The sequence below is a fragment of the Lepisosteus oculatus genome, chromosome 8 (genome assembly GCF_040954835.1).
Source record: "Lepisosteus oculatus isolate fLepOcu1 chromosome 8, fLepOcu1.hap2, whole genome shotgun sequence".
Lineage (NCBI taxonomy): Eukaryota > Metazoa > Chordata > Actinopteri > Semionotiformes > Lepisosteidae > Lepisosteus > Lepisosteus oculatus.
The window spans coordinates 9,722,700-9,743,043 of NC_090703.1; the positions used below are offsets into that span (position 1 = coordinate 9,722,700).

Here is a 20,344-nt window from a genome sequence, read left to right on the forward strand (position 1 = left end):
GTAAACTTCATATGTATTCATATATCAATCAGACATGATGTTGATTGGAATACAATGTTTTTGTACATTAAGCTAATATTTTATAATAATTACTACAATTTTGTATTTAGTAGCACATGATGTAAATGATGTAATAGAAATTGGAGAATTCCGTTTTAAATAAGTTTTTGTTCTTGAGTTGGAGATACAATGCGTTTTTCAACACAGAACAAATTTTTAATTTAGAGCCAGACGTGTATTTTGAAGCAATGAGTGAATTACATAACGCTCACCATAAGGTATCCATAGCAATGACACTTCAGCTGTTATTTACCTGGCTGCCCTTGGCAGGCTGGGTAAAACTCATTTTCTGTCTTTGCTAAACACTCCCTCTCGGGCTACTTGCGCCTCCACATTCTCAAAGTCTTCGAGGAACAGTTAAAGGTACTTTGGCCCTGCGAGAGGAAAAAAAACGCCAATTATTTTTAGATGTATGCAATGTGTTTTGGGAATAGGGGAAGCTGGGGTTTCCATGGAAACATCTGTATTGACAGTGGCGTAGCATTCAGTTCTGCTGCATGCTATTAAATTAGTGAGCCACTGGGGGAAGTGCAGAGCACTGCAGTCAGGGGCTGATTGGGTTAGCAGTCCCATTTCACATAGCAGGGAGACTCCAGAGAGCCAGTGAGAAGGACTCCATTCCTCTGTCAGTCTGGGACAGTTTCCCTTGCTTATTAAACCAGTTAGAAGTTCCCTGCTCAAGTCACATTTTGCATTGAGTTCATTTGCATTAGACAATTGCAGGTGCAGGCACACTGGTGCACAAAGTAGATCACCAAAGAGAAGGTGTCTATTCATCTTTCAAACAGCACCCTTTCGTACTGTATACCTGTACCAGAACTAAAGCAAGTGGGAAAGTAATGAAATACACTTACCTTTTAACTAAATCCTACGATTTAAATTCAATTCTTGTACTAATGTCTGGAATGGTGAAATCTGTCACCATTTTACAGTTTTTGTTGCACCATTCTTTTCTCTTTTGACCCAACCTAGAATGAAGTGAGCTTCAAACATTTCTAGAACCACGTCACAGCCTGAAGAATCTGATGTCCGCCAAGGAAGATCACAATCTCATTAACAATCACTAGTGCCAGTATACAGTATTTACTACAGTTGTGATTGAGAAAAGAGGGTTTACTTGCACCGTATTTTTTGTATTATTTACTGTGGCTGATGAGATTCAACCATGATTTCCCCAGCTTTTTTTTGAGTGCTGGGTTTTGAAAGATACCCACTAGTAATGAGAAGCCCAGCATAACAGCTGTCAACATCTGTGTTGATTTCCCCTCTTTGAAACGATGCTGCCCTGCCACATGGCAAGGCCTAATTTCTCACCTGATGATCATGCCTTAACAACACATTAAAAAAATATTGAAAATATTTAACCCTCAACTCAACAAACAAGTAAAAAAAACAATATAACATGTTGAAATTAGACATTTTATAATAACTAAATTCAGCATACTTAGAGAAGACTAATACTGAAAGGCATGGTTTTTAGCTGTAGGATTCTGGGAATTCTGTTTCAAGCAGTATGTCGCTATCCCTGCAAACTCTGACAGCTCAGGCAAGCATACTCTGACCCTATATGCTCTGTTGGCAGTTTGAGACCCACTCATAATATCTCATATCTGTGAAACTCATAATATCATGAATTTCCAGTGGTGATCAGTACAATCCAATTGCATAACAATTTTGACGGCTGCAAATCTGTACATAAAGACAACTGCAATACAAAAATGTTCTCTTTTGTTTTTTGTTCTCACATGTTAAGTGGAAATAAAGTGGGGAATCTCTGAAATAGTCAGTTCTGTGACAACATCTAGAACACTTCTCCTCTTTTTATCTAATTAGTTATCTGGTTTAAATGTTCTTACTTTAAATAAATTGGCAGGCCTAAGTTTGTGTTATAGACAATATAAAATTGTAGTTAATTTTATTTTGTGCACACACCCCTAAAATGGCATGCAAAAGGTATATTGTATTTCTAGCATACAAGAATTTGCACAGTGTGTGTAAATATTTTTGGGACCTCTCCCAAATACTAGTTACATGAATAGATATCTGCCTTTATCAAACACAAAATGTAATAAATAAGCAAACATTATTCTATGCACAGGATTCAATAGATTTGTATTACCATTTGTACTTGTATTGTTGACTGACCTCTACTTTCTATCCATTACACAAATGTCAGAGTCCATTAACAATGTTTGGTGAGCAAAGCATTTAGAGCTTCAGAGAGCACACCTAAGGGAATATGATTAAGGACTAAGTAAGGGGGTCAGAGCGAGTACTGAAAACCCTGAAAGCCCAACATATTCACACTAAAGCTTATGATGTCAAGAGACACAAATCTGATACTAAAAACAGGGCATGGCTAGGACCGTCTCACAGTCTAGACTTACCACCTGGAAAAGTCATACTGCACAATCACATCTCCTTTAAAAATGTCCCCTTAGTCTTTGCCAAGACATTACAATCCAGCTGCCTGCACCCCCACCCTCCTCTCCCCCTGAGCTCTGCACTGTACACTCGCACGTGCACAGTTTTTAGCCAGTGTCACAAATTCTGAGTCCAGTTGTTTTTCACCAGAAGCTTCCTGAATGTCCGGAAGACACCTCCTGCTCACTGGACTCATGAAAAGGAACACTGCATAACAATTTAATTCATCCTCCCAGATCGCAAAGGAAACTGTCTGATTAGTCCATTCTGGCTGCACACAGGCTTCAGCCGGGTTTCTGTATGCGCGAGCACAATTTATTTAAAAAAAGGAGGCCATTAAATGTGCTGAAGAGAAAAGCAGCGTCTGCAGACATTTACAAAACATTACCGCACAGAGAATGAGACAGGCTCGTGGAGAACAAATTCATCTCGCTGAGCAATTACATCTGACCTCTGATTAAACAATACAGAGGGCTGTACGTAAACCAGTGAGACTTGGGAGAAAATCATTTTCCCAATGTGTTTTCAACCTGTGACTCTCTCCCTGTGCCTTTTATTTCAATCTGCAAAGTGACTCAGAGAGCTTTTCTGAAAATGTCACCAGACAACAGACATTCCAGCTGGAGACGATACGTGTCGTTTCTGTTTTCTTTATTCGGCTCCAGACAGCTTGCAGTTCGAAACTGGAGCATAGAAATCAGATGGTACTTTCTTTTTTGGCTCTCTGATCCATTAATGCACAAGGCAGTGGAAGCAGATGGCACCGCCATTGAGATTTCACAATAATGTGTCCAAGGCGTAAAAAGCTAAAAGCAATGTGAACTATGAAGTGGCAAGTCTATCAGTGATAAGCTATTAATGCAGGACAGAAACAGAGTTAAGAACCTCAGCCATAACCCTAAAAAAACACAGAAGGGAACCGTCTTGTAATCAGCCCTACAGTACCAGTCTGTAGTAAACAAAGGCAAAACATGTACAGAAAAATAACTAATATAAAAAATAACCTTTGCAGAACAGGATCTACATGTCTTGAGTACGTCATGTTCTGAAGTTTGCATCAACTATTCAGAAGACAGTAGTCTGAAGATAAAGTACAATCATTACACAGTGAACTGTACTATGTACAGTACTGTATACAGTACAACCAGTGCATTAGTCAATTCTGTCTTTTTTCATACTTCCTTTATATAGGAAAATTTAGTTTTCTTGACCATAGTCCTGCTGGGTCAGAATTCTGTATTTCTGACCAATACAAAGTGCACAGTTAAACATGTGTTGGAATGTGAGTGGTCTCTGTACTTCCTCTAGATTATTAGTAACTCTTTTATAAAACGAACCTTGTTCCATTAGTGAGAATGTTACTCCAGTGTCACTCCAGTGAGAATGTTAGTTCAGGGGAACCTTGTCTTTGAAGAACCTGTTGTGAGAGTTTTAAAAAGAAGGCAGAAAGAGATTTGAAAGACTTTGCTCTGAAGGGAAAAAGTAAATCGAACAAGGTGTGTGGCAGCATTTTAGACTATAATTCAACTTCCAGTGCTTGGACTCTTTATACAAAAAAACAGTTCTGTCCGAGAGTAGTCATTACAACACTGTATCCTTCCGTCTCTGCTCTGCATAAAAATCCATATTTAGATTTAAATGACAATGTTTTTTTATTTATAAAATAAATTCTTCAGCACAAACTGTAATTAGGATTTAATTGGTGCATTTTGAGCTCCTAATTTCCTGTTTAGAGACAGAAATCCTGTCTGAGCACTCAAGCAAAGCCAAATTTAAGCCCAGAATAGATTGTGTACTCTCAAATTATATAATATTTGTTTTAATTCTTGGTGCTAGCTCACTCATGCTTTTTTTCCCTGTTGGTATTTTAAGTTTGTCTTAAACTTGAGCTTTTTTTAAAATGGATCCCCTCAATTCTTAGCAACACTAAAAACAAGAGTGGTTTGGCACTCCTTAGGGCTGTAGATTTTTCTATTAAGAATCTGACCATAAATGCTCAACTGATTCCCTTACTTTATTGAAAACCTCCCAAGAGTTATACCATCATATCAATATTCAACCACTGTATGTATATCTTCTTCTTCGCATTTTCCCACTTATGTGGGGGCTGCTTGTTTGCACCGATTTTTCCACTTCATAGGGTCTGCGGCATCTCGGCAGGTGACTTTTGTGAGGCGCATGTCGTCTTTCAGCCGATCCAGCCAGCGAGTAAGTGGACGTCCACGGGGCCGGCGGCCTTCCACATTCAATTCGAGGGCGGTCTCTGCCATTGATGTGTCATTGCTGCGGAGCACGTCTTCATACCATCGCAGGCGCGATTCCCTCATTTTCTCAGTGATTGGGGCGACTTTGAGCGTTTTCCGCACCTCTTCATTCATGACATGCTCTAGTCTTGTCAAGCCGAGGGTCCATCTCAGCATCTTCATTTCCATCGTACGGAGTGCCTGTTCATGTTTCTTTGTCGTTGGCCAGCACTCAGTTCCGTATAGGGCCACTGGTCTGACCACTGAGCGGTAGACTTTGGATTTGAGGCGCAAAGGGATCTTCTTGTCGCACAGTACTCCAGTGTCGTGCCGCTATTTCATCCAAGCGGCGCTGACTCGCGTCTTGGCGTCCTGGAGGGTAGTGCAGTCGGAGTGGACACATGAGCCTAGGTACTTGAACTGGGTCACTTTGTTCAGTTGGACCCCACCAGCTGCGATTGTGCCATCGGTTTGATCACCGCATTCCAGGTACTCCGTCTTCTTGATGTTGTATTTCATCCCGAATCGTTCAAGGCGCGTCTTCCACTCCTGTACTTGCTGTTCGAGGCCGTGCCGCGTTTCACTTGCTATCATAACATCGTCGGCATACAATAGCGTCCACGGATGCCTCGGTTGGATATCTTTGGTCACTGTATCCATGCAAAGTATGAATAGCAGAGGAGACAAGGCTGAGCCTTGGTGGACGCCAACATTGATCGGGAAGGTGTCTGAGGTTCCAGCTGCGCAACGTACTGAGCTAGTGGCCTTTTGGTACAGGAGCTTTGTCCAGCTGACATAGGCTTCGGGGACGTGGTGCTGTCACAGCGTTAGCCAGATGAGATCGTGCGGTACCCTTTCGAATGCCTTTTCCAGGTCGAGAAATGCCATGTGGATCGTTTTCCTCTTCAACTATGTATATAAGCACTATAAATTCAACAAAAACTGTAACTCACATGCAATTAATAAAAACTCAAATTTCAGTTTATTTCATTTTGCGGTTACATTCCCTATTTGCACGAGTTTGAAAACAAAACGTTTTTCACATTTTTGAGTCCCATTTTTCTACACACGTTACAGAAGTTGATCTGAAATACAAAGCTGCTTTTTTCCTCTCATTTCGTGTGGCAATACACTGTTGCGGCCATCATTAAACTGAGATGAGTAAAACTTTCATTGTGAAAAGAATCATGGATTTTAAGGTCAGTAAAAGAATTCTTACAACCATAATCCTGTAGTACACAGCCAGATAAAGAAGGGGATGTCTGTTTTCTCAATGAAAGACGTCTAATGTACATTTTGCTTTTTTAATTTAGGAAAACTCAGTGCTTGTGGTGTTTTGTTTTTTTTCAATTAATTTCTCAGATGGTAGTAACATTGTGTACATAACAGCATAATTGGCAGTTTTGGGTTAGAATTCCATGAAGAAAACCAAAACGGATTTATGTCCAAGACTCAACTGACATTTAATTTATTTTTTTTTCCTCCAATGGAACAACAACTATCTGTAAATATAGTAACTCCAAACTCATAGAGCAACACTGAGGACCCAAGCTCCAGGCACACTGTCCTTCTGTATAACTCAGTGCTTCGTCTACTGAAAGCTGTGCAACAGCACTGCAAAACGTGACCGCAAGCTGCTGAATAGGACAGTGCTGCTACAGTAGCAATTCATTATTACCCTTTTGGCTGCTCACTGCACATGCGTATGAATGTATCTCCAATAACGGATAGGATGCAACTACCATGAAAACAACCCCATCGCCTACCATCAAGATCCAGGTTTTTGTTTCTTGCAGAATGAATAGCAGGCTTTCACAGAAAGCTCAGAGAAGGCATACTGTACGTTAGCAAAAACATTGTATTTCTCCTATGCTAATGTAAAAAGCTATACAACAGAAGTGGCAAACAGATGCCAATGGCCCCAGGACTTGCACAGACTAGGATGCAGATACGTGTAAGAATCTGAAGTGCCATCTGTTGTAATTCTGGTGAAATCCAAATGAATTATGAATATTCAAGTGTAAGGACTGGGCATGTACTGCAATATGACAACCTTACAAGTGGTGGTTGGATGCATAATGTACTGTATGTATCCCCTCGTGCAGAAGTAGTCCACGCTACTGCTAAAGAGCCACAGTCCAGCAAGTTTTAAGGGTCTCCCTTCTATTGTCAGTTTCTAAATAGCTGGAACAATTCTGTTCTGATCACATGTTAAATCAAATTGGTTTACAGATCATCTCCAGTGAAAATACCAAAACCCTGTAGCTCCTAAATGCCTCAGATTGCTACTCCTGTCTTTACTGAACTAATCAACTTACTAAACTGATAAAAACCTCCATGTATTGTAAGCCTAATTAATGATTTAAGAGTTATTTATAAAGCCAGCTCTCCAGGACCAGAGCTAGCTAACCCTGCCCTAAATGCAACCTTGCCAACATGGGTAAGTCAAGCGCCAGGGAGAGAAAACTATGTACAGGTACATTGTTTTCTTTGCTTATCTTGTGTCTCTCTGTACCCTCCCAGCAAGGGTTCTCAGTAGACACACTACTCAGATCCATTAGCTCTGTAAGGAGCTGCTCTATGTAGTCTTAGAGATGTAAAGACACTATTGGAAAAGGCACCAGACGCCGTCCTGCTTGTAAAACAAGCCAGCACTCCACCATGGATACAAAAGCATAAACTGCACACAAAAAAAAACCCCGAAAGTTTATAATATGAATTCAAAGGCATCTTTACGATGCCTTGGCTTGCTTTCTTCCTTCCCCAGGTCAGCAGAGATACAAATGTGCCACCGGAAATGGTTTAGAAGTTACTGGGAGTAGTACCTGCAATGAGATCAATGCCACAACATGGCATACACAGTATTTACAGGATGGCTTCTCAACCATAGAAATGAAATGTACTTTGAAATGAGTGCCCCATCAAATAGGAAGCAGTTTATTTTATTCTGTGTACAATGTTTTCTCCCTTGGTTTCCTGATCCATAGCTTTAGTCCATGCAGCTATTAACAGGCCATGCTGGATTGTCGGAAGAGAGGGAAAATTCCAAGGCACAGCGAGAGCATACAGGAAAATAGAATCATCTGTTTACATTCGACTGAGCAAAAGCTTTACACAAGAGAGATCCAGCAGCATCCCCAAGAAGGATTTTACATTTAAAGAAAATGAAAAAGATCTAACAGGTACAGAGGAGAAAGAGGCAGACTGGATGTGCCATCAGTATTTTGCACTCTGCATCTGTTTAGATAGCAAAGCATGGGCACGTAATCTACTTATGTCTTGAGAGCAGCTGAAAAGCCTGTAATTTTATGGAAAGCTGATGTGGAGAGAGATGCCTTTAGACTTCTGCAAGTCTTATCTCAAGCAACAGCCTCCTAAAACCAATGCTTTTCTCTGAGACAACATACAGTTAGGGGTAAGGCAGAAGAGGATTTGGACTCTGCATGTTTTCAGTTGCAAAGGGAGGCTTTATTAACAGTGCCACTCTATGTCTATATGCTGTGTTATACTGCCTGTATCAGAACATCAGAACATTAGAACACATTTCATACAATATTAATTCCTCTTAACACATTGTACAAATTATGTATAAATATTTTTTTCTTCAACGGGTAATACGTTTCCTTTCAAGGACTGCTTTGTTTCATTTAAATATGACGCCAAATACTTTTCTTCTTCTCAAACCTGCCTGTTATACAGTCCTCTAAACAATAATGGCTGTTATAGAATGAGGCCAATTACTGCAGCGTGTGTAACAAGGTTTTTAAGAGGTGAGCAAGGAGGACTTTGCAATAATTTACGTCACCAAACATGAAAAGAAATAACAGAAATAACGCTAGTAGAAATATTGATAGAAATTTCAAGCAATGTTCATCTCCCACTTTGCATTCGGTTCTTCCTTTCTCTTCAAGAGCTGCAATCCCACATAATTACTGTTTGAATATTTCCGACTGGGCAGCATCCATATAGCAGACCTCCACAGTTGTGTTGATCACAGCTCCTTCCGAGCCTGGCAATGTTGCTGCAGAGAGGTTGCAGCAGGGAAAAGAAACTCTGTAGCTGTTTCTTTGCTTTCAATCTTGAGAACTTTCTGTGCTCGGGCTTGGTAAGCAGGTGACTGGAGCTGTCAAGCTGGTGGAAGAGTGACAAATTGCCTGTCACACCTGCTTACCCGCTGCATCTTAGAAAGCTTAGAGAGAACCATCTCAAGTACAGTACATGTCAATTATAACACACGATGAAGACCACAAGCTGCACATGACCCACAAAACGTGCGCTGAGCTGTTACGGAACAAAACGACAAAAATAACAGGGTAGAAATTAATTTAAGAAATAACGGAAGAGATGCGGATGGGCTTTGCTTTCTAGGAATTTCAGAAAAGAGAAATAGACTCTTAGGTTTGCCAGAAGACCTGCAAGGAACTAGCGCTTATCCTCTAAAAACGGCCTGTTTGACACGTCCTTTGCCCCTCAGTCCTGCATGTGTGACCACTTTGACACACTGCTTAATCTTCTGCAAAACACACACGACTGTACCTGGAAATGAAGAATGTCCCACTGGAGAGATAAGGGCTCTGTCAGTCATGCAAGTAAGATCCTGTTCAGAGAGTCTGCAGCAGCTTCTGCTGTGGCACTGGTGATGTTAGCTCTGCGTTAAGGAGAATTTGACAAAAGCCAGGGTGAGGCTCCTCTTCAAGCATGAGGTCTTGAGGCGTTGGCTCGGTCTTGAGGTCTGAGTAAATGCAGCACGCTGGTTGTGCGGAACCATTTTTTTTTCCCCGAAGGATCTTCGTCAACGATCAACGTCGTCACTTCTTTTCGTGAGGCCGTGTTGCTAGTGGTAGCCCACCTCCCTCTCCATCAGCGGGCCAGTGGGAAAGGATTCCTGCAGGTCGGTTTCGAACATCTGCGGCTGGGCTTCCTCGTCGCTCCGCCCCGTGTCCATTCGGTTCCCCATGGTGCCGTAGCTCTGGTGTGCGGGAGAGGCCATGGGGGTCAAGCCCAGTTCTGGCTCCTGTAGCACAGACGCGACAAACACCTGCTCCGGTGGGGACAACACACAGGGGAAAATAATGGATTGGAACCCTCCGATCTCTACTCAGACAATAGAAATGAGAGTCTTCCAAATCCTGTATCTCTAAGAAACAGAAGTTGAATATTTAGCTTCAAACTAGTTTCTTGTAGTCGTCTATAAAGTTTATCACGTTTAAAGACTAGTGGCTGAATTTTAAAATACTCCTGAATAATACAATTCATATTTTCAACATGCTGCGCATTCCTGCTTAAGGAAAGGGTTTCGTCTTTCGTAACGAATAATGTGATACATTTTAATATGATGCAGAAGAAGATAAGTTGGAGCATCTGCTCCATGTGTCTTGACTCTGCTCAGTAGAGCTACAGATCTACAATATGAATATGACAAACTGAACGTCAGTTCGCTAATGTCAGAGGTAAAATCACATTGCCACAAGCGACAGGGTGCATTTAATGTGACAGTCTGATCAGTACGAATAAAGGGAATGTGAGAGAAGAGACGAGGCAGACATACATTAGAATTTGGGGTGGAGGACACACTGCTCCTCTCTGCGTCGTTGAAAACTCCCTCGGTCTGCTGATCCGACATCTGAAACATACAACAGCCTGGTTAACTCCCCCTACACACTTCTCTGACACCACGAAAAATAATATATAAAAAAAATCCTCGGGGCAATTTGACTGAATGGCATTTTCTTGCAATATTTTATGTAAATGAAATAAACCCAAATACCAGGATAAATAAATGGTTCAGGTGGGTAGCTGCGTCAGCATGCGTAGGCTGCAAAGGAACAAGTAATAGGTTTATTCCATGCTGAAAAAAAGAAGAAAGAGAACACAACGTTTCGGCTGTGGAGCCTTCTTCAGGTGTCAACACCTGAAGAAGGCTCCACGGCCGAAACGTTGTGTTCTCTTTCTTCTTTTTTTCAGCATGGAATAAACCTATTACTTGTTCCTAAATAAATGGTTGTTTGACAATCGATGCACTACTTCAGAATGAAGAAGAGGACACATGTGGAAACTAAGGAGAAGTACATTTAAAAATGATAATAGGAGACGCTTCTATACACAAATAAGTGGTGGGAGTCTAGCAACCCAGCCATGATATAACAAAAACTGATACTCTGATGTCTTTCAAGAGATGCCAGGATGAGATCATATGATCATTTTGCTACTAACAAACCAAACAAGAGAAACAGGCTGAATGGCTTCTTCTCGTTTGAAACCGGTCTTACATTTATGTTCAATTGCTAATCATTCGGACACTGTCATGCTGCTGACCTGGTAGCTGGTGGCCTTGGCAGGCTGTAGCTTCTTCAGGCAGAGGCCGAAGAGAGAGAAGGTAATGCAGAAGAGCAGAGATACAAAAGTGAACAGTGTGATGGGTCGAACTGGACCTGTGCACGGAAAAGCCAAAGACAATTATTAAAGTCTTATTTGACGTACATATACTGTACTGTACTCAACACATTAACATTTGGAGCTTTTCGTTCACCTTGATTTCAATGTAGAATCCTTTAACAACCCTGATCACTGTGCAGTAGGGAGAAAGGCAATGTACTTTGTCATTGGTGTACTACCCATTAAAATTCTTATTCAGAGTGCGGGGCTATAGGACCAACCAGAGAGACCGAGGGGGGACAAATACACCTCTAACTGAAAACACTCAGAAGGCTCACGGGTGTGGCCATGGAAGGTATGTCTAGTGCCCATGTTGCCCTGGTACCACTTGGAGAGTTGGGTGCCACGGTTTGGGGAATCCCAGTCATAGTCAGCTACTGACAGAGCCCAGACTGGAACCAGCTGACCCCAGACTGTGAGTACAGCACTGGTCTGAAGGGGAAAGATAACCGATTGAGCCTCCTGGGAGCTCCCTAAAGATTATTTCCACACAGAGCCAGAAAGGAAGGGACGTCTAACTCTCGCAAATCTTTGTCCAAATCCTGTGTTCAACTGTCAGCTGCGTTTCTTGACCTCCTCACCACGCCACCTCAGACCAGCCCTCCGGGCACTTCCTTCTCTTTTCATTTCAGTTCAGTTCGGGCGCCTTCACGACTCCGAGCTGTTCTACCCGTTACAGACCAGCGTCCAGAGTGCTGTCTCCACGGAAACAGCCCGTGCGCTGCCGGTGCTAAACGAGCGACGAGGAGGAAGCTGGCCGGGCAGGAAGTCCACCTACCCAGCCTGAGCACGGAGAAGAAGAGCAGCCAGAACATGCAGAGGATGGGCGCCACGATGACCTGGCTCACGGCCGCGGAGTGAATGTGCTGGCTCAGTTTCGTTGGCACGTAGGCATAGTAGATATTGTAGCGATCCACCAGGTGCTTCAAGACCATGTACAGAAGTCCTTGGGCCAGAGAGACAAGATTTGAGATGAGATTTTGTGCAACCATTCAGATAAAAATATAATGAACGTTCAACTGAGCTGAAATGATACCTCAGACTTACTCATTATAATACAACTTTAAGATATGCTACTATGCATTTTCTGACTACTTAAAACCAAAATCCAGAAGTTAATGATGTACTGAGATTCCGCCTCTAAAAGCAGTGGCACTTCGGGAAATGCCCTGCGCATGACTCTAAGAAAAGCAAAAATGGAGTAATGGCAAGAAGGAAGAGAGGATGGGCTCACTGCTCCTCTGGCTGTCAGGGCAACAGCACAATCTCCGCGATTGCTGGGAGCAGCCGATGGGCTGTCAGCGGTACCATCAGATGGCGTGATGAAGCGATTGGAAATGTCAGGGCGGGGAGAGAGCAGCCCAGGCAGCTGCTCTGTCTGCACCTCACTGGGCAATTACTGTGATTCATTGTGCCCCTCTCTCTGACATGAATATCCAGCTCTGTTCTGTCAGGATGGCAGGCTAAAGCCATGGAAAGGCAAAAGGCTTTGTGTGTCAGCGGATACAATTACCAAGAGCCAGTGGATATCTCCCAGCTCTCAGTTATGTGTTGCCATGCCCATTCAGAATGCCTTGCTTGTCAGTGAGAGGTTTTCCAAGATGGTTAATAACCACAATTCAAAAAACAGAGAATTAATTTCAGCCCTGTGGCTCACAAATGAAAGATGAGCTCCTCATTATGCTGTAGCTGCAAACATTAGATGGCAGGTGGGCCTTCTGGTTGGTTCATTTAATCGCGGCCGTTTAAGGAACGGAAATTAATTATAGTGCAGCTTGTGCATAACCCACAAGAGCCGTGCGTGTCCAGAGTAGTAAAGCAGGTGAGGTGGAGGAGGGCCTTACCGAAGGGAACGATGATGGGACAGGTGATGCTGTACGTCATGCTCACAGCGAAAATACACATGGTCCAGGCATACTCCAGGCCAAACTGAAACTCGTAGGCTTGGCTCTGAGAAGGGGGAAGACACGCAGAGAAGAGAGGTTAACCTAAAAGCAATTCAAGAAGGCAAGTGGAGAGACCATTCTCTAAACAGACTCCGAATTTATGATGAATGAATTCTGCATGCATGCATTGTACCTTAGGATATAACACTTTCAACATCACTACATTCATAATACTTCTATTATGTGAAGTTGCCATGCTGATTTCAATAAAATGTCTATATCTATCTAGAAAGATACAAAAATCTAAGAATCCATTTTACACTTTAGCTTCCTTCTTGATTCAGCTGTGAAGAGGACATGAAGCGCGACAGCTGGTTTCTACTGTCAGCTTGCACAGAAGTGGCCTCACCCTCTTGACATGAATGCGTTCAGCCTCAGACTTGGCTAGGCACAGGCGCAGGGTGTACACCATCAGCCCAGGGATTCGCAGGAGCTCCATGGCTGTGCCAATCAGGCTGGAGGTGATGACGTAATTCACGAAGAAGGCCCCATTGTCAGGCAGGAACACACACCTAGGCAGAACCATATGGGGTCATCAGACTTGTTGTAAGTCACAGAAAAGGATGACTTCACCTCCACCTGTATGGCTTTAATTCCAGTAAATATGCAAAAAACAACTAGAAATCTGTTTTTCTTGTAATCATCTGTGTTAATTTTAATCTAACGCAGTGCACAAGAACTATACCAAGAACACGTTAATGAACGTGTATGAGATGCAATATTGCAATGTAGTTAGATTGTATAAGGCTGGGGTTGTTAAATACTTATGTGTTTGAAAGAAAGCAAGAGCAGGAGAGAAACTTACTGAAATTTTATATCTGCTTCATCAAGAAAGTGAATGTCGAACAGCCACCTAAAGAATAAATCCAAGCTAACAAAAAAAGAAAGAGGAGTATGAGCATGCGTACTTGATTTTATGAAAGTTTTACAACATATAGCCATGTACTGTAAATTACCATCTATAGAGTGGTGCACCAGTTTGATGAATGGTGTTTTTTTTAAGACAATTCTATTACTAAAGCAATAGCTAATACTTATATAATTATTCTGTGCATGTACAGATATAGGTATTGTACTAAAACATGGCTTCAAGTTTTCCTCCAGGCCTATCAAAGAATACAAAAGTGTTCAGAATGACTGCTGGCCAATTAGACACTTGGGATGGACCTGCTCCTACAGTCACCAGCTCCTGAAGACATCACCATCACAAAACATGTGTCAAGGAGTGAGACAAAAATGACAGGTTGAAAATGCTGGAGTGAGAGAGATAATTCAAGGCTCATGAATGGCATAAGTCCCCTCAGAACTCAGGACTGAAGAATCAGAATAATTCTGGCAGCTCCTGTACTTCACCTGGAGAGACCGAGTGAGGGCAAGATGATCACCATGAAGACCAGGAAGAAATAGCACTTGTGCATAGTTATCTGGTTCTCATTGGATCTGCAGAAATGTTAAAACACAAAATGTTAACAGATGAGCCTTCAATTGAATGTACATGATTCAGATTGAACATTACAATTAAAAGGCTGAGTAGAAAAATTGTTTTCAAAAAAGACGTGGTCACCCTATTTTATTTTTACAATGATATTAAAACACAGCTTAAAAATATTTTAATTTATAAAGTATTTAAACCCTTCTGTCAGCAATCATTTGTCATCATCTATTGTCTTCCCAAGTCAATTGGATCAAACAGAGCCATGTGTACTTCACTGCACATGATTTATTTGACCAGATACACATCAAACACACAGCATACAGCTGGGTGATACCTCAGATAATGTCAAGTACTTAAAAAGTTCTGTGCGAGGTCATCCGCTCATACAATCAGATTTCTTTCTCCTCTCTTGTGGATATAAACCACTGTGACAGTTGAGTCTCATTTGCAAAGCAAACTGATCACTATGACAACACGCTTGAAGTGGCAATTCACTGCAGGAATCTGGCCTGCCGATGAACATCTGCACTGTGGGAAGAAAATGTGCCCGGAAAAAGCCTGAGGCGCTCTGCAAGACTTAATTTCTCTACGGCAGCCTGGCTCAAGAGACTGAATATGAAACGAACAAGGAGTTGACATGGCGTCTGCTTTACCTGGTCCAGTGAGACTCGAAGAAGGAGGAGTAGTACACAATGAATGGCAGGAGGACGGAGAAGGCCCACAAGAGGAGTGTGGGGAAAAACTGGGTGACAATGGGGGTCTGTGAAGACAGAAGAAATATTCACTGGCCCTGTGTACTGTTTAAGCAAATCAGAAATTTGGGAAACCTGACAAATAAGAAAACCTACTGTATATCAAGCTCAAAAGGTCTGTCTGAAGCATGTTGTCATTCAAGAAGGGTAGGACAGGAGAGAGAAGTGGCATGTATCAAGACAGTGTAGGATGGAAGAGTACAGTGGGACAGAAGGACAAGGAACAGGATAGTATAGAGAGAGATAGGAGAGTACAGAGAGGAATAGGGGAGTACAGAGAAAGAGAGGGTACAGAGAGGGACAGGGGAGTACAGAGAAAGAGGAGAGTACAGAGAAACAAGAGAATACAGAGAGGGGCAGGAGAGTACAGAGAGGCACAGGGGAGTACAGAAGAGAGGGACAGGAAGACAAGGACAGGAGAGTACTGAGAGGTGAGGAGCAGCACGAGAGAGGTAGAAGAAACAGAATATGGAGTGAGTATAGAAGCAAGTGAAAGCAAAGGCAGAGAGCAGACAATAAGAAAAGAGAAAAGATGCCAGTCAACGCAGAGGGAGAGGTAGGGTAGGAGTGGGAGAGACAGAAGGAACGGTGTCCAGACTGGCTGAGGGACTGACCCGGAGGCTCTCGACAGGCCGGGTGACGTTAAACCTGTCCATGGTGTTGACGATAATGGCAGGGGTGGTGAGAAAGAAGAGCAGCACGAAGAGGCAGATGTTTAGGAGGACACAGTTGATCCACCATCTGGGGCCTCGCACTGACAGGTTCTCCCTGTGGGGACACCACTCTCGCTCAGTACAATGACCCACAGGACAAGACCGCAGTGATCAGAACGGTACAGACATACACAGACTAGGAGCCTAATCTACTACTTAATTACCTATCCCTGATTACATACCACGTACCTGTTGAAGAAAAAGTAAAGAAAGCAAAATGGGCAGAGGCTAATCTTACTGAATCTCATCCTGGTTTCTTTAGTATTAAGTAGGTTGAGAGGATGAGATTCCCTTCTGGATAGGATGGTTATCTAAGGCAGAGTTAATCCCAGCAACGATGGGATCCTGCTCAAGACCCTGGCTGAAACAAAAATCTTCAAATCAGATGTCTTTTCTGCAACCTAATAGAGATTTCCTGCAAGACTTGCTAAGACCACTGCTGGTCTCTGGTCTCTGCTGCATCTGTAAACAGCAAGATGTATCTAATGAAACACAAATTAAGGTTTGCTGTGGGAAAAAAAAAATTCTGGTTAATTGTCTGGATCCATTGGTAATTAGAATCTAATTTTCCTTCCTCCGAAATGACCAGGACGTTTAACCTTTATGGAGATTTATTATATTTAATTCAACAAAAACTATTTCAGTTCAGCTTTGGTGACTTCAGGTCTTTTCAGGCCAGGTGCACACTCCTTCTTATTACAGCTTGTAAAGTAAGCCAGCAGGCACTGTTAAATATCAGTGACTGGGACTCTGCATTACAAAAGTGGTTTTACATGTTTCATCAAGGATTCCAATGAATTTCAATAAAAAAACGTTCCTGCTGGGAATGTTTATGTCTGTGGCGCAGAAAAGACACGTGCAGCACCCTTCCCTGAACACCCCCCCCCGCTGTCTCCTCACCATATGATGTCATTGGGAGCAGGGGCGTACTTCACTCCCCACTTGTGGGACCTGACGACAGTGGTGATACTGGACTGCTGCAACCTCCTTCGACACAGAGTGCGACTGTAGTCCTTAATGATGCTGAAATCACAGACGGGACAGGGTCACACTCACAGAGGAGAGCCTCACCCGTGTCCACTGGCTCATGTGACAATGTCCACTTCACTGAATAAACTAGTGTGTCGTGTTATTATCTCATTCATAACTTGTGAATTCTAATAACTATTACTTTACAACATCTTATTCTAGGTTAAAGAAAACCGTGGATCACAAATTGCAAGCCTTGTTTACTGTTCGTGTCCAAAGGAATCCTGCCAGTGAGTACTGGGTCGGATTTCCTTTTTCATGCTAATATTTCTTCTTGGGGAAAACGTTGGAAAGTTGTAGCTGCTATGATTAGAACTAGTGAGCTGAAATGAAAGAAAAATACATTACTCCATCAATTCATAAATATAAAGTACTTTACAAAAATAACTGAGTACATGAAGGTTGGAAGCGATTTTTGAATGTTCCAAGAAAACATTCAGCACGTGCTCACCGTCTGTATTTCTGTCTTAAACTGAAAGGAAAGGTTTGCCCTTTAGTTATTTATACCAGACCTTCTATCACAGGGCAAAAGTCCAAAGGCTTTGATGGCCAGCTCATCGCAAAAGTTCAAATTGCATTACTTCATTTCCTCTCCTGGTCAGATGGGGGGAAATCCAATTAAAAAGCAGCGCCTGCAATCTAAATGAGCACAGCTACTGAAACAAAATGACCTCTAACGATCTCTCTTCCACCCCTCACGCAGCCTCTGGCATGAGAAGTACAGTAACTGGGCTCAGAATTCATGCTTCACACTGGCAGAGTGTCCCTTTTTTATTTCAGGGGAGCTCTGGCCTCTTAACTGTAGCCTCTGCTTGCTGGTTAGCCACCCTGTACAGTATCTTGACCTGCGGCAGGTCGGAGAGCGCCACTCACACTGCTGTCATCCTCTCGTCCTGGAACGTGACAAAGACCACATCCAGGCGCTTCAGAGCAATACGGTTCTTCTCAGCATTGAACTCATCTGTCAGCTTCTCCTCCAGCTCACTGTAATACTGCTCTGCATCCACCTGCACAGAGACGCACAGGACGTTACCCTTACTGCACTGTGACCCACTATGCCGAAACAGTAAAGGATAATGAAGACGGTGATGCTTTATATTGAGTGTCTCATATTACAGAGTATTTACACAATAATTACATATGTACAATCATAATCAAACCATCCACCCATCCATTTTCTAACAGCTTTATCCAATACAAGGTCTCGGGGGAGCTGTAGCCTATCCCGGCAAGCAACAGGCACAAGGCAGGGTACATACCAGACATGACGCCAGTCCACCACTGTCATAATTACGCCATATTGCGCAAAACTGCATTGTTGTCTTTTAGCAGTATGCGTAGCTACACAAATGAAATAACGATGACAACAGTGTGATGAGTTTAAGTTTGATGTGATTGGAAAATCTCAGATTTGTTGAAAGAAATAATGATATCAAAGTTAACGACACTGGCTTCCAGACTCCCCTTCTTCCTGTGCAGAGAAACACCTCCTGTTGCCCTTAGTTTCCATTGTGTGCTCTGGTTCGTGTTTCAGTGTTGATTCTGAAGCAGTCCACAGGGTTGACCCTGTTAATGATTTTGAATACTTGAGTGATGTCCCCTCCTAGCCTTCTCTGCTCATGTGGTCCTTTAAACTTGTCAAAAGAAGGACTTTCCTCTCAGCATTAGCTGGTGGCTCTTCTGAGCTGATACTAGAGCAGAAATATTTTTGTTTCTAATTATGAGGACCGAAACTGAACACAACCTTCAAAATGAGGTCTAACTAGAGTTTTGCAAAATTTTAATAAAAGATCCTTTGACTGCAATTCTGTGCATAAAACCTAGCCATATATTGTAGCATTCCATTTGCCTCTCTTGCAGTATTGCATGTAATGGCAAACGAAATGAATGACACATGAATTACATTGAAAACATGCATAACAGCACTGTTATTATGTGTAAGTACACATGTAATAACGAATTGCATACTAAAAACAAAGTGGTACTGTGAAGTCATGGTAAAAACACAGTAATGAGTAAGCTATGATGTCAAATCACGATAAATCTGAATAAATGCATACACATGGTGAAAGCATGGAAAACTTTCAGAACAGTACTGAAAGAAACTGATATCAGGATGTTATAATTGTAGATGCTTTAGCAGAATTTAATTTGGCAGAATTTAATTTAGTTCACACTGCAACCTATTGGTGAAAGCTGGAACAGCAGTAGTTTGACATTTTTATCTAAGAGTCTTTAACAAAGGTATAAACACCAGTATAAATAGCTTCAGTCTTCCAGTTTTTGATTTTTGTTTGAAGGCCATTCACTGGAATTTATTTCTAACAGTGTCCAAAATTACTCAATTGAATTAATTTGTTCTCCCATTTACTGTAGCTCTATGTACAGAGTAAAATCACTATGTTCTCCAGTTTTATAATGTTATCTGGACTTGTTTTAAGCCCATAGAAAAAGAAAATATGGAATGGAGGGTGAATAATACACATACAGTACATAATAACTCAATGACTTGCAAATTATTGAACTTCCTTCCACAAAGTTTTTTAACTGGATTTTTTTTCTTTGCAGAAAAGGTGATAATAGGATAATTCGCAGTAAGAATGGGAGAATTGCCTCTATTAAGCACACAAAAACTGTGTATTGAATGATGTTAAATGCATTTCAGGCTGGTTTTCTTTGACAATTGAGATGATGAAGTGCAGTTATCTTAAAGCATTTATTCGTTAAAAAGGATGTAGCCCAATAATTTTACAAACCACACTACCCATATGTTATCTTAGACATTTCTTTGTATGTCTGAATTGCTTATCTATTAATTTACTCCTTTTGTGAAATGAAGTGGCCCACTGCCTTTTTACATAGGCTACTAAAGGGGAGATTATTGGCAACAGAGACAATCAGTTTGTTTAGGTGATTTATCATTACAATGAGATTCTTAAAATGTTAGTAACAAAGAAGAGGCTTCAAGTTTTATATACTGTATTAAATAAACTTCATATTCATAAAGAAGGTAATTTAATGTTCTAATGGTTTAATCATAAGAGAGTGTAAATGCAGGCAGGAATGCATCAATTAATGATATCCATTGCATCACATTTGGAAAAATCTGCAGGTCTCAATTTAGAAATAAAAAAGGGTGGTTAGAGGAGCAAACCTGAGTGTCCTGGCCTATTGCGTCTTGGTCCTTGCAAAAACTCCCAATGCTATAAAGAGCCCCAGCAGTAAAAACTGAACTCCAAAGAACAAAGCCCAGCAGCAAATACTGCAAGGTACTACGTCAAAAATATACCCCTTAAAGACCCCTTAG

General features: G+C 41.8%; 1 protein-coding gene across 5 annotated transcripts in view; it reads right to left on the reverse strand.

Annotated features, from left to right (window-relative positions):
- Nucleotides 1–5,681: 5,681 nt before the first annotated feature.
- tmem63c (transmembrane protein 63C) overlaps nt 5,682–20,344 on the reverse strand; it is a 47,342-nt gene continuing 32,679 nt past the window's right edge. For all 5 annotated transcript variants that reach the window (XM_006632375.3, XM_015350396.2, XM_015350397.2 and 2 more), the window contains 12 exons: nt 17,911–18,044; nt 16,909–17,031; nt 15,910–16,063; nt 15,197–15,303; nt 14,462–14,548; nt 13,914–13,979; nt 13,458–13,620; nt 13,007–13,112; nt 11,941–12,108; nt 11,043–11,158; nt 10,276–10,350; nt 5,682–9,765 (listed from right to left, as the gene is read on the reverse strand). In XM_006632375.3, the coding sequence (XP_006632438.1) occupies nt 9,562–9,765; nt 10,276–10,350; nt 11,043–11,158; nt 11,941–12,108; nt 13,007–13,112; nt 13,458–13,620; nt 13,914–13,979; nt 14,462–14,548; nt 15,197–15,303; nt 15,910–16,063; nt 16,909–17,031; nt 17,911–18,044 (1,503 nt within the window). In that variant the 3' untranslated portion in view covers nt 5,682–9,561. The remainder of the gene's footprint in view (nt 9,766–10,275; nt 10,351–11,042; nt 11,159–11,940; nt 12,109–13,006; nt 13,113–13,457; nt 13,621–13,913; nt 13,980–14,461; nt 14,549–15,196; nt 15,304–15,909; nt 16,064–16,908; nt 17,032–17,910; nt 18,045–20,344) is intronic.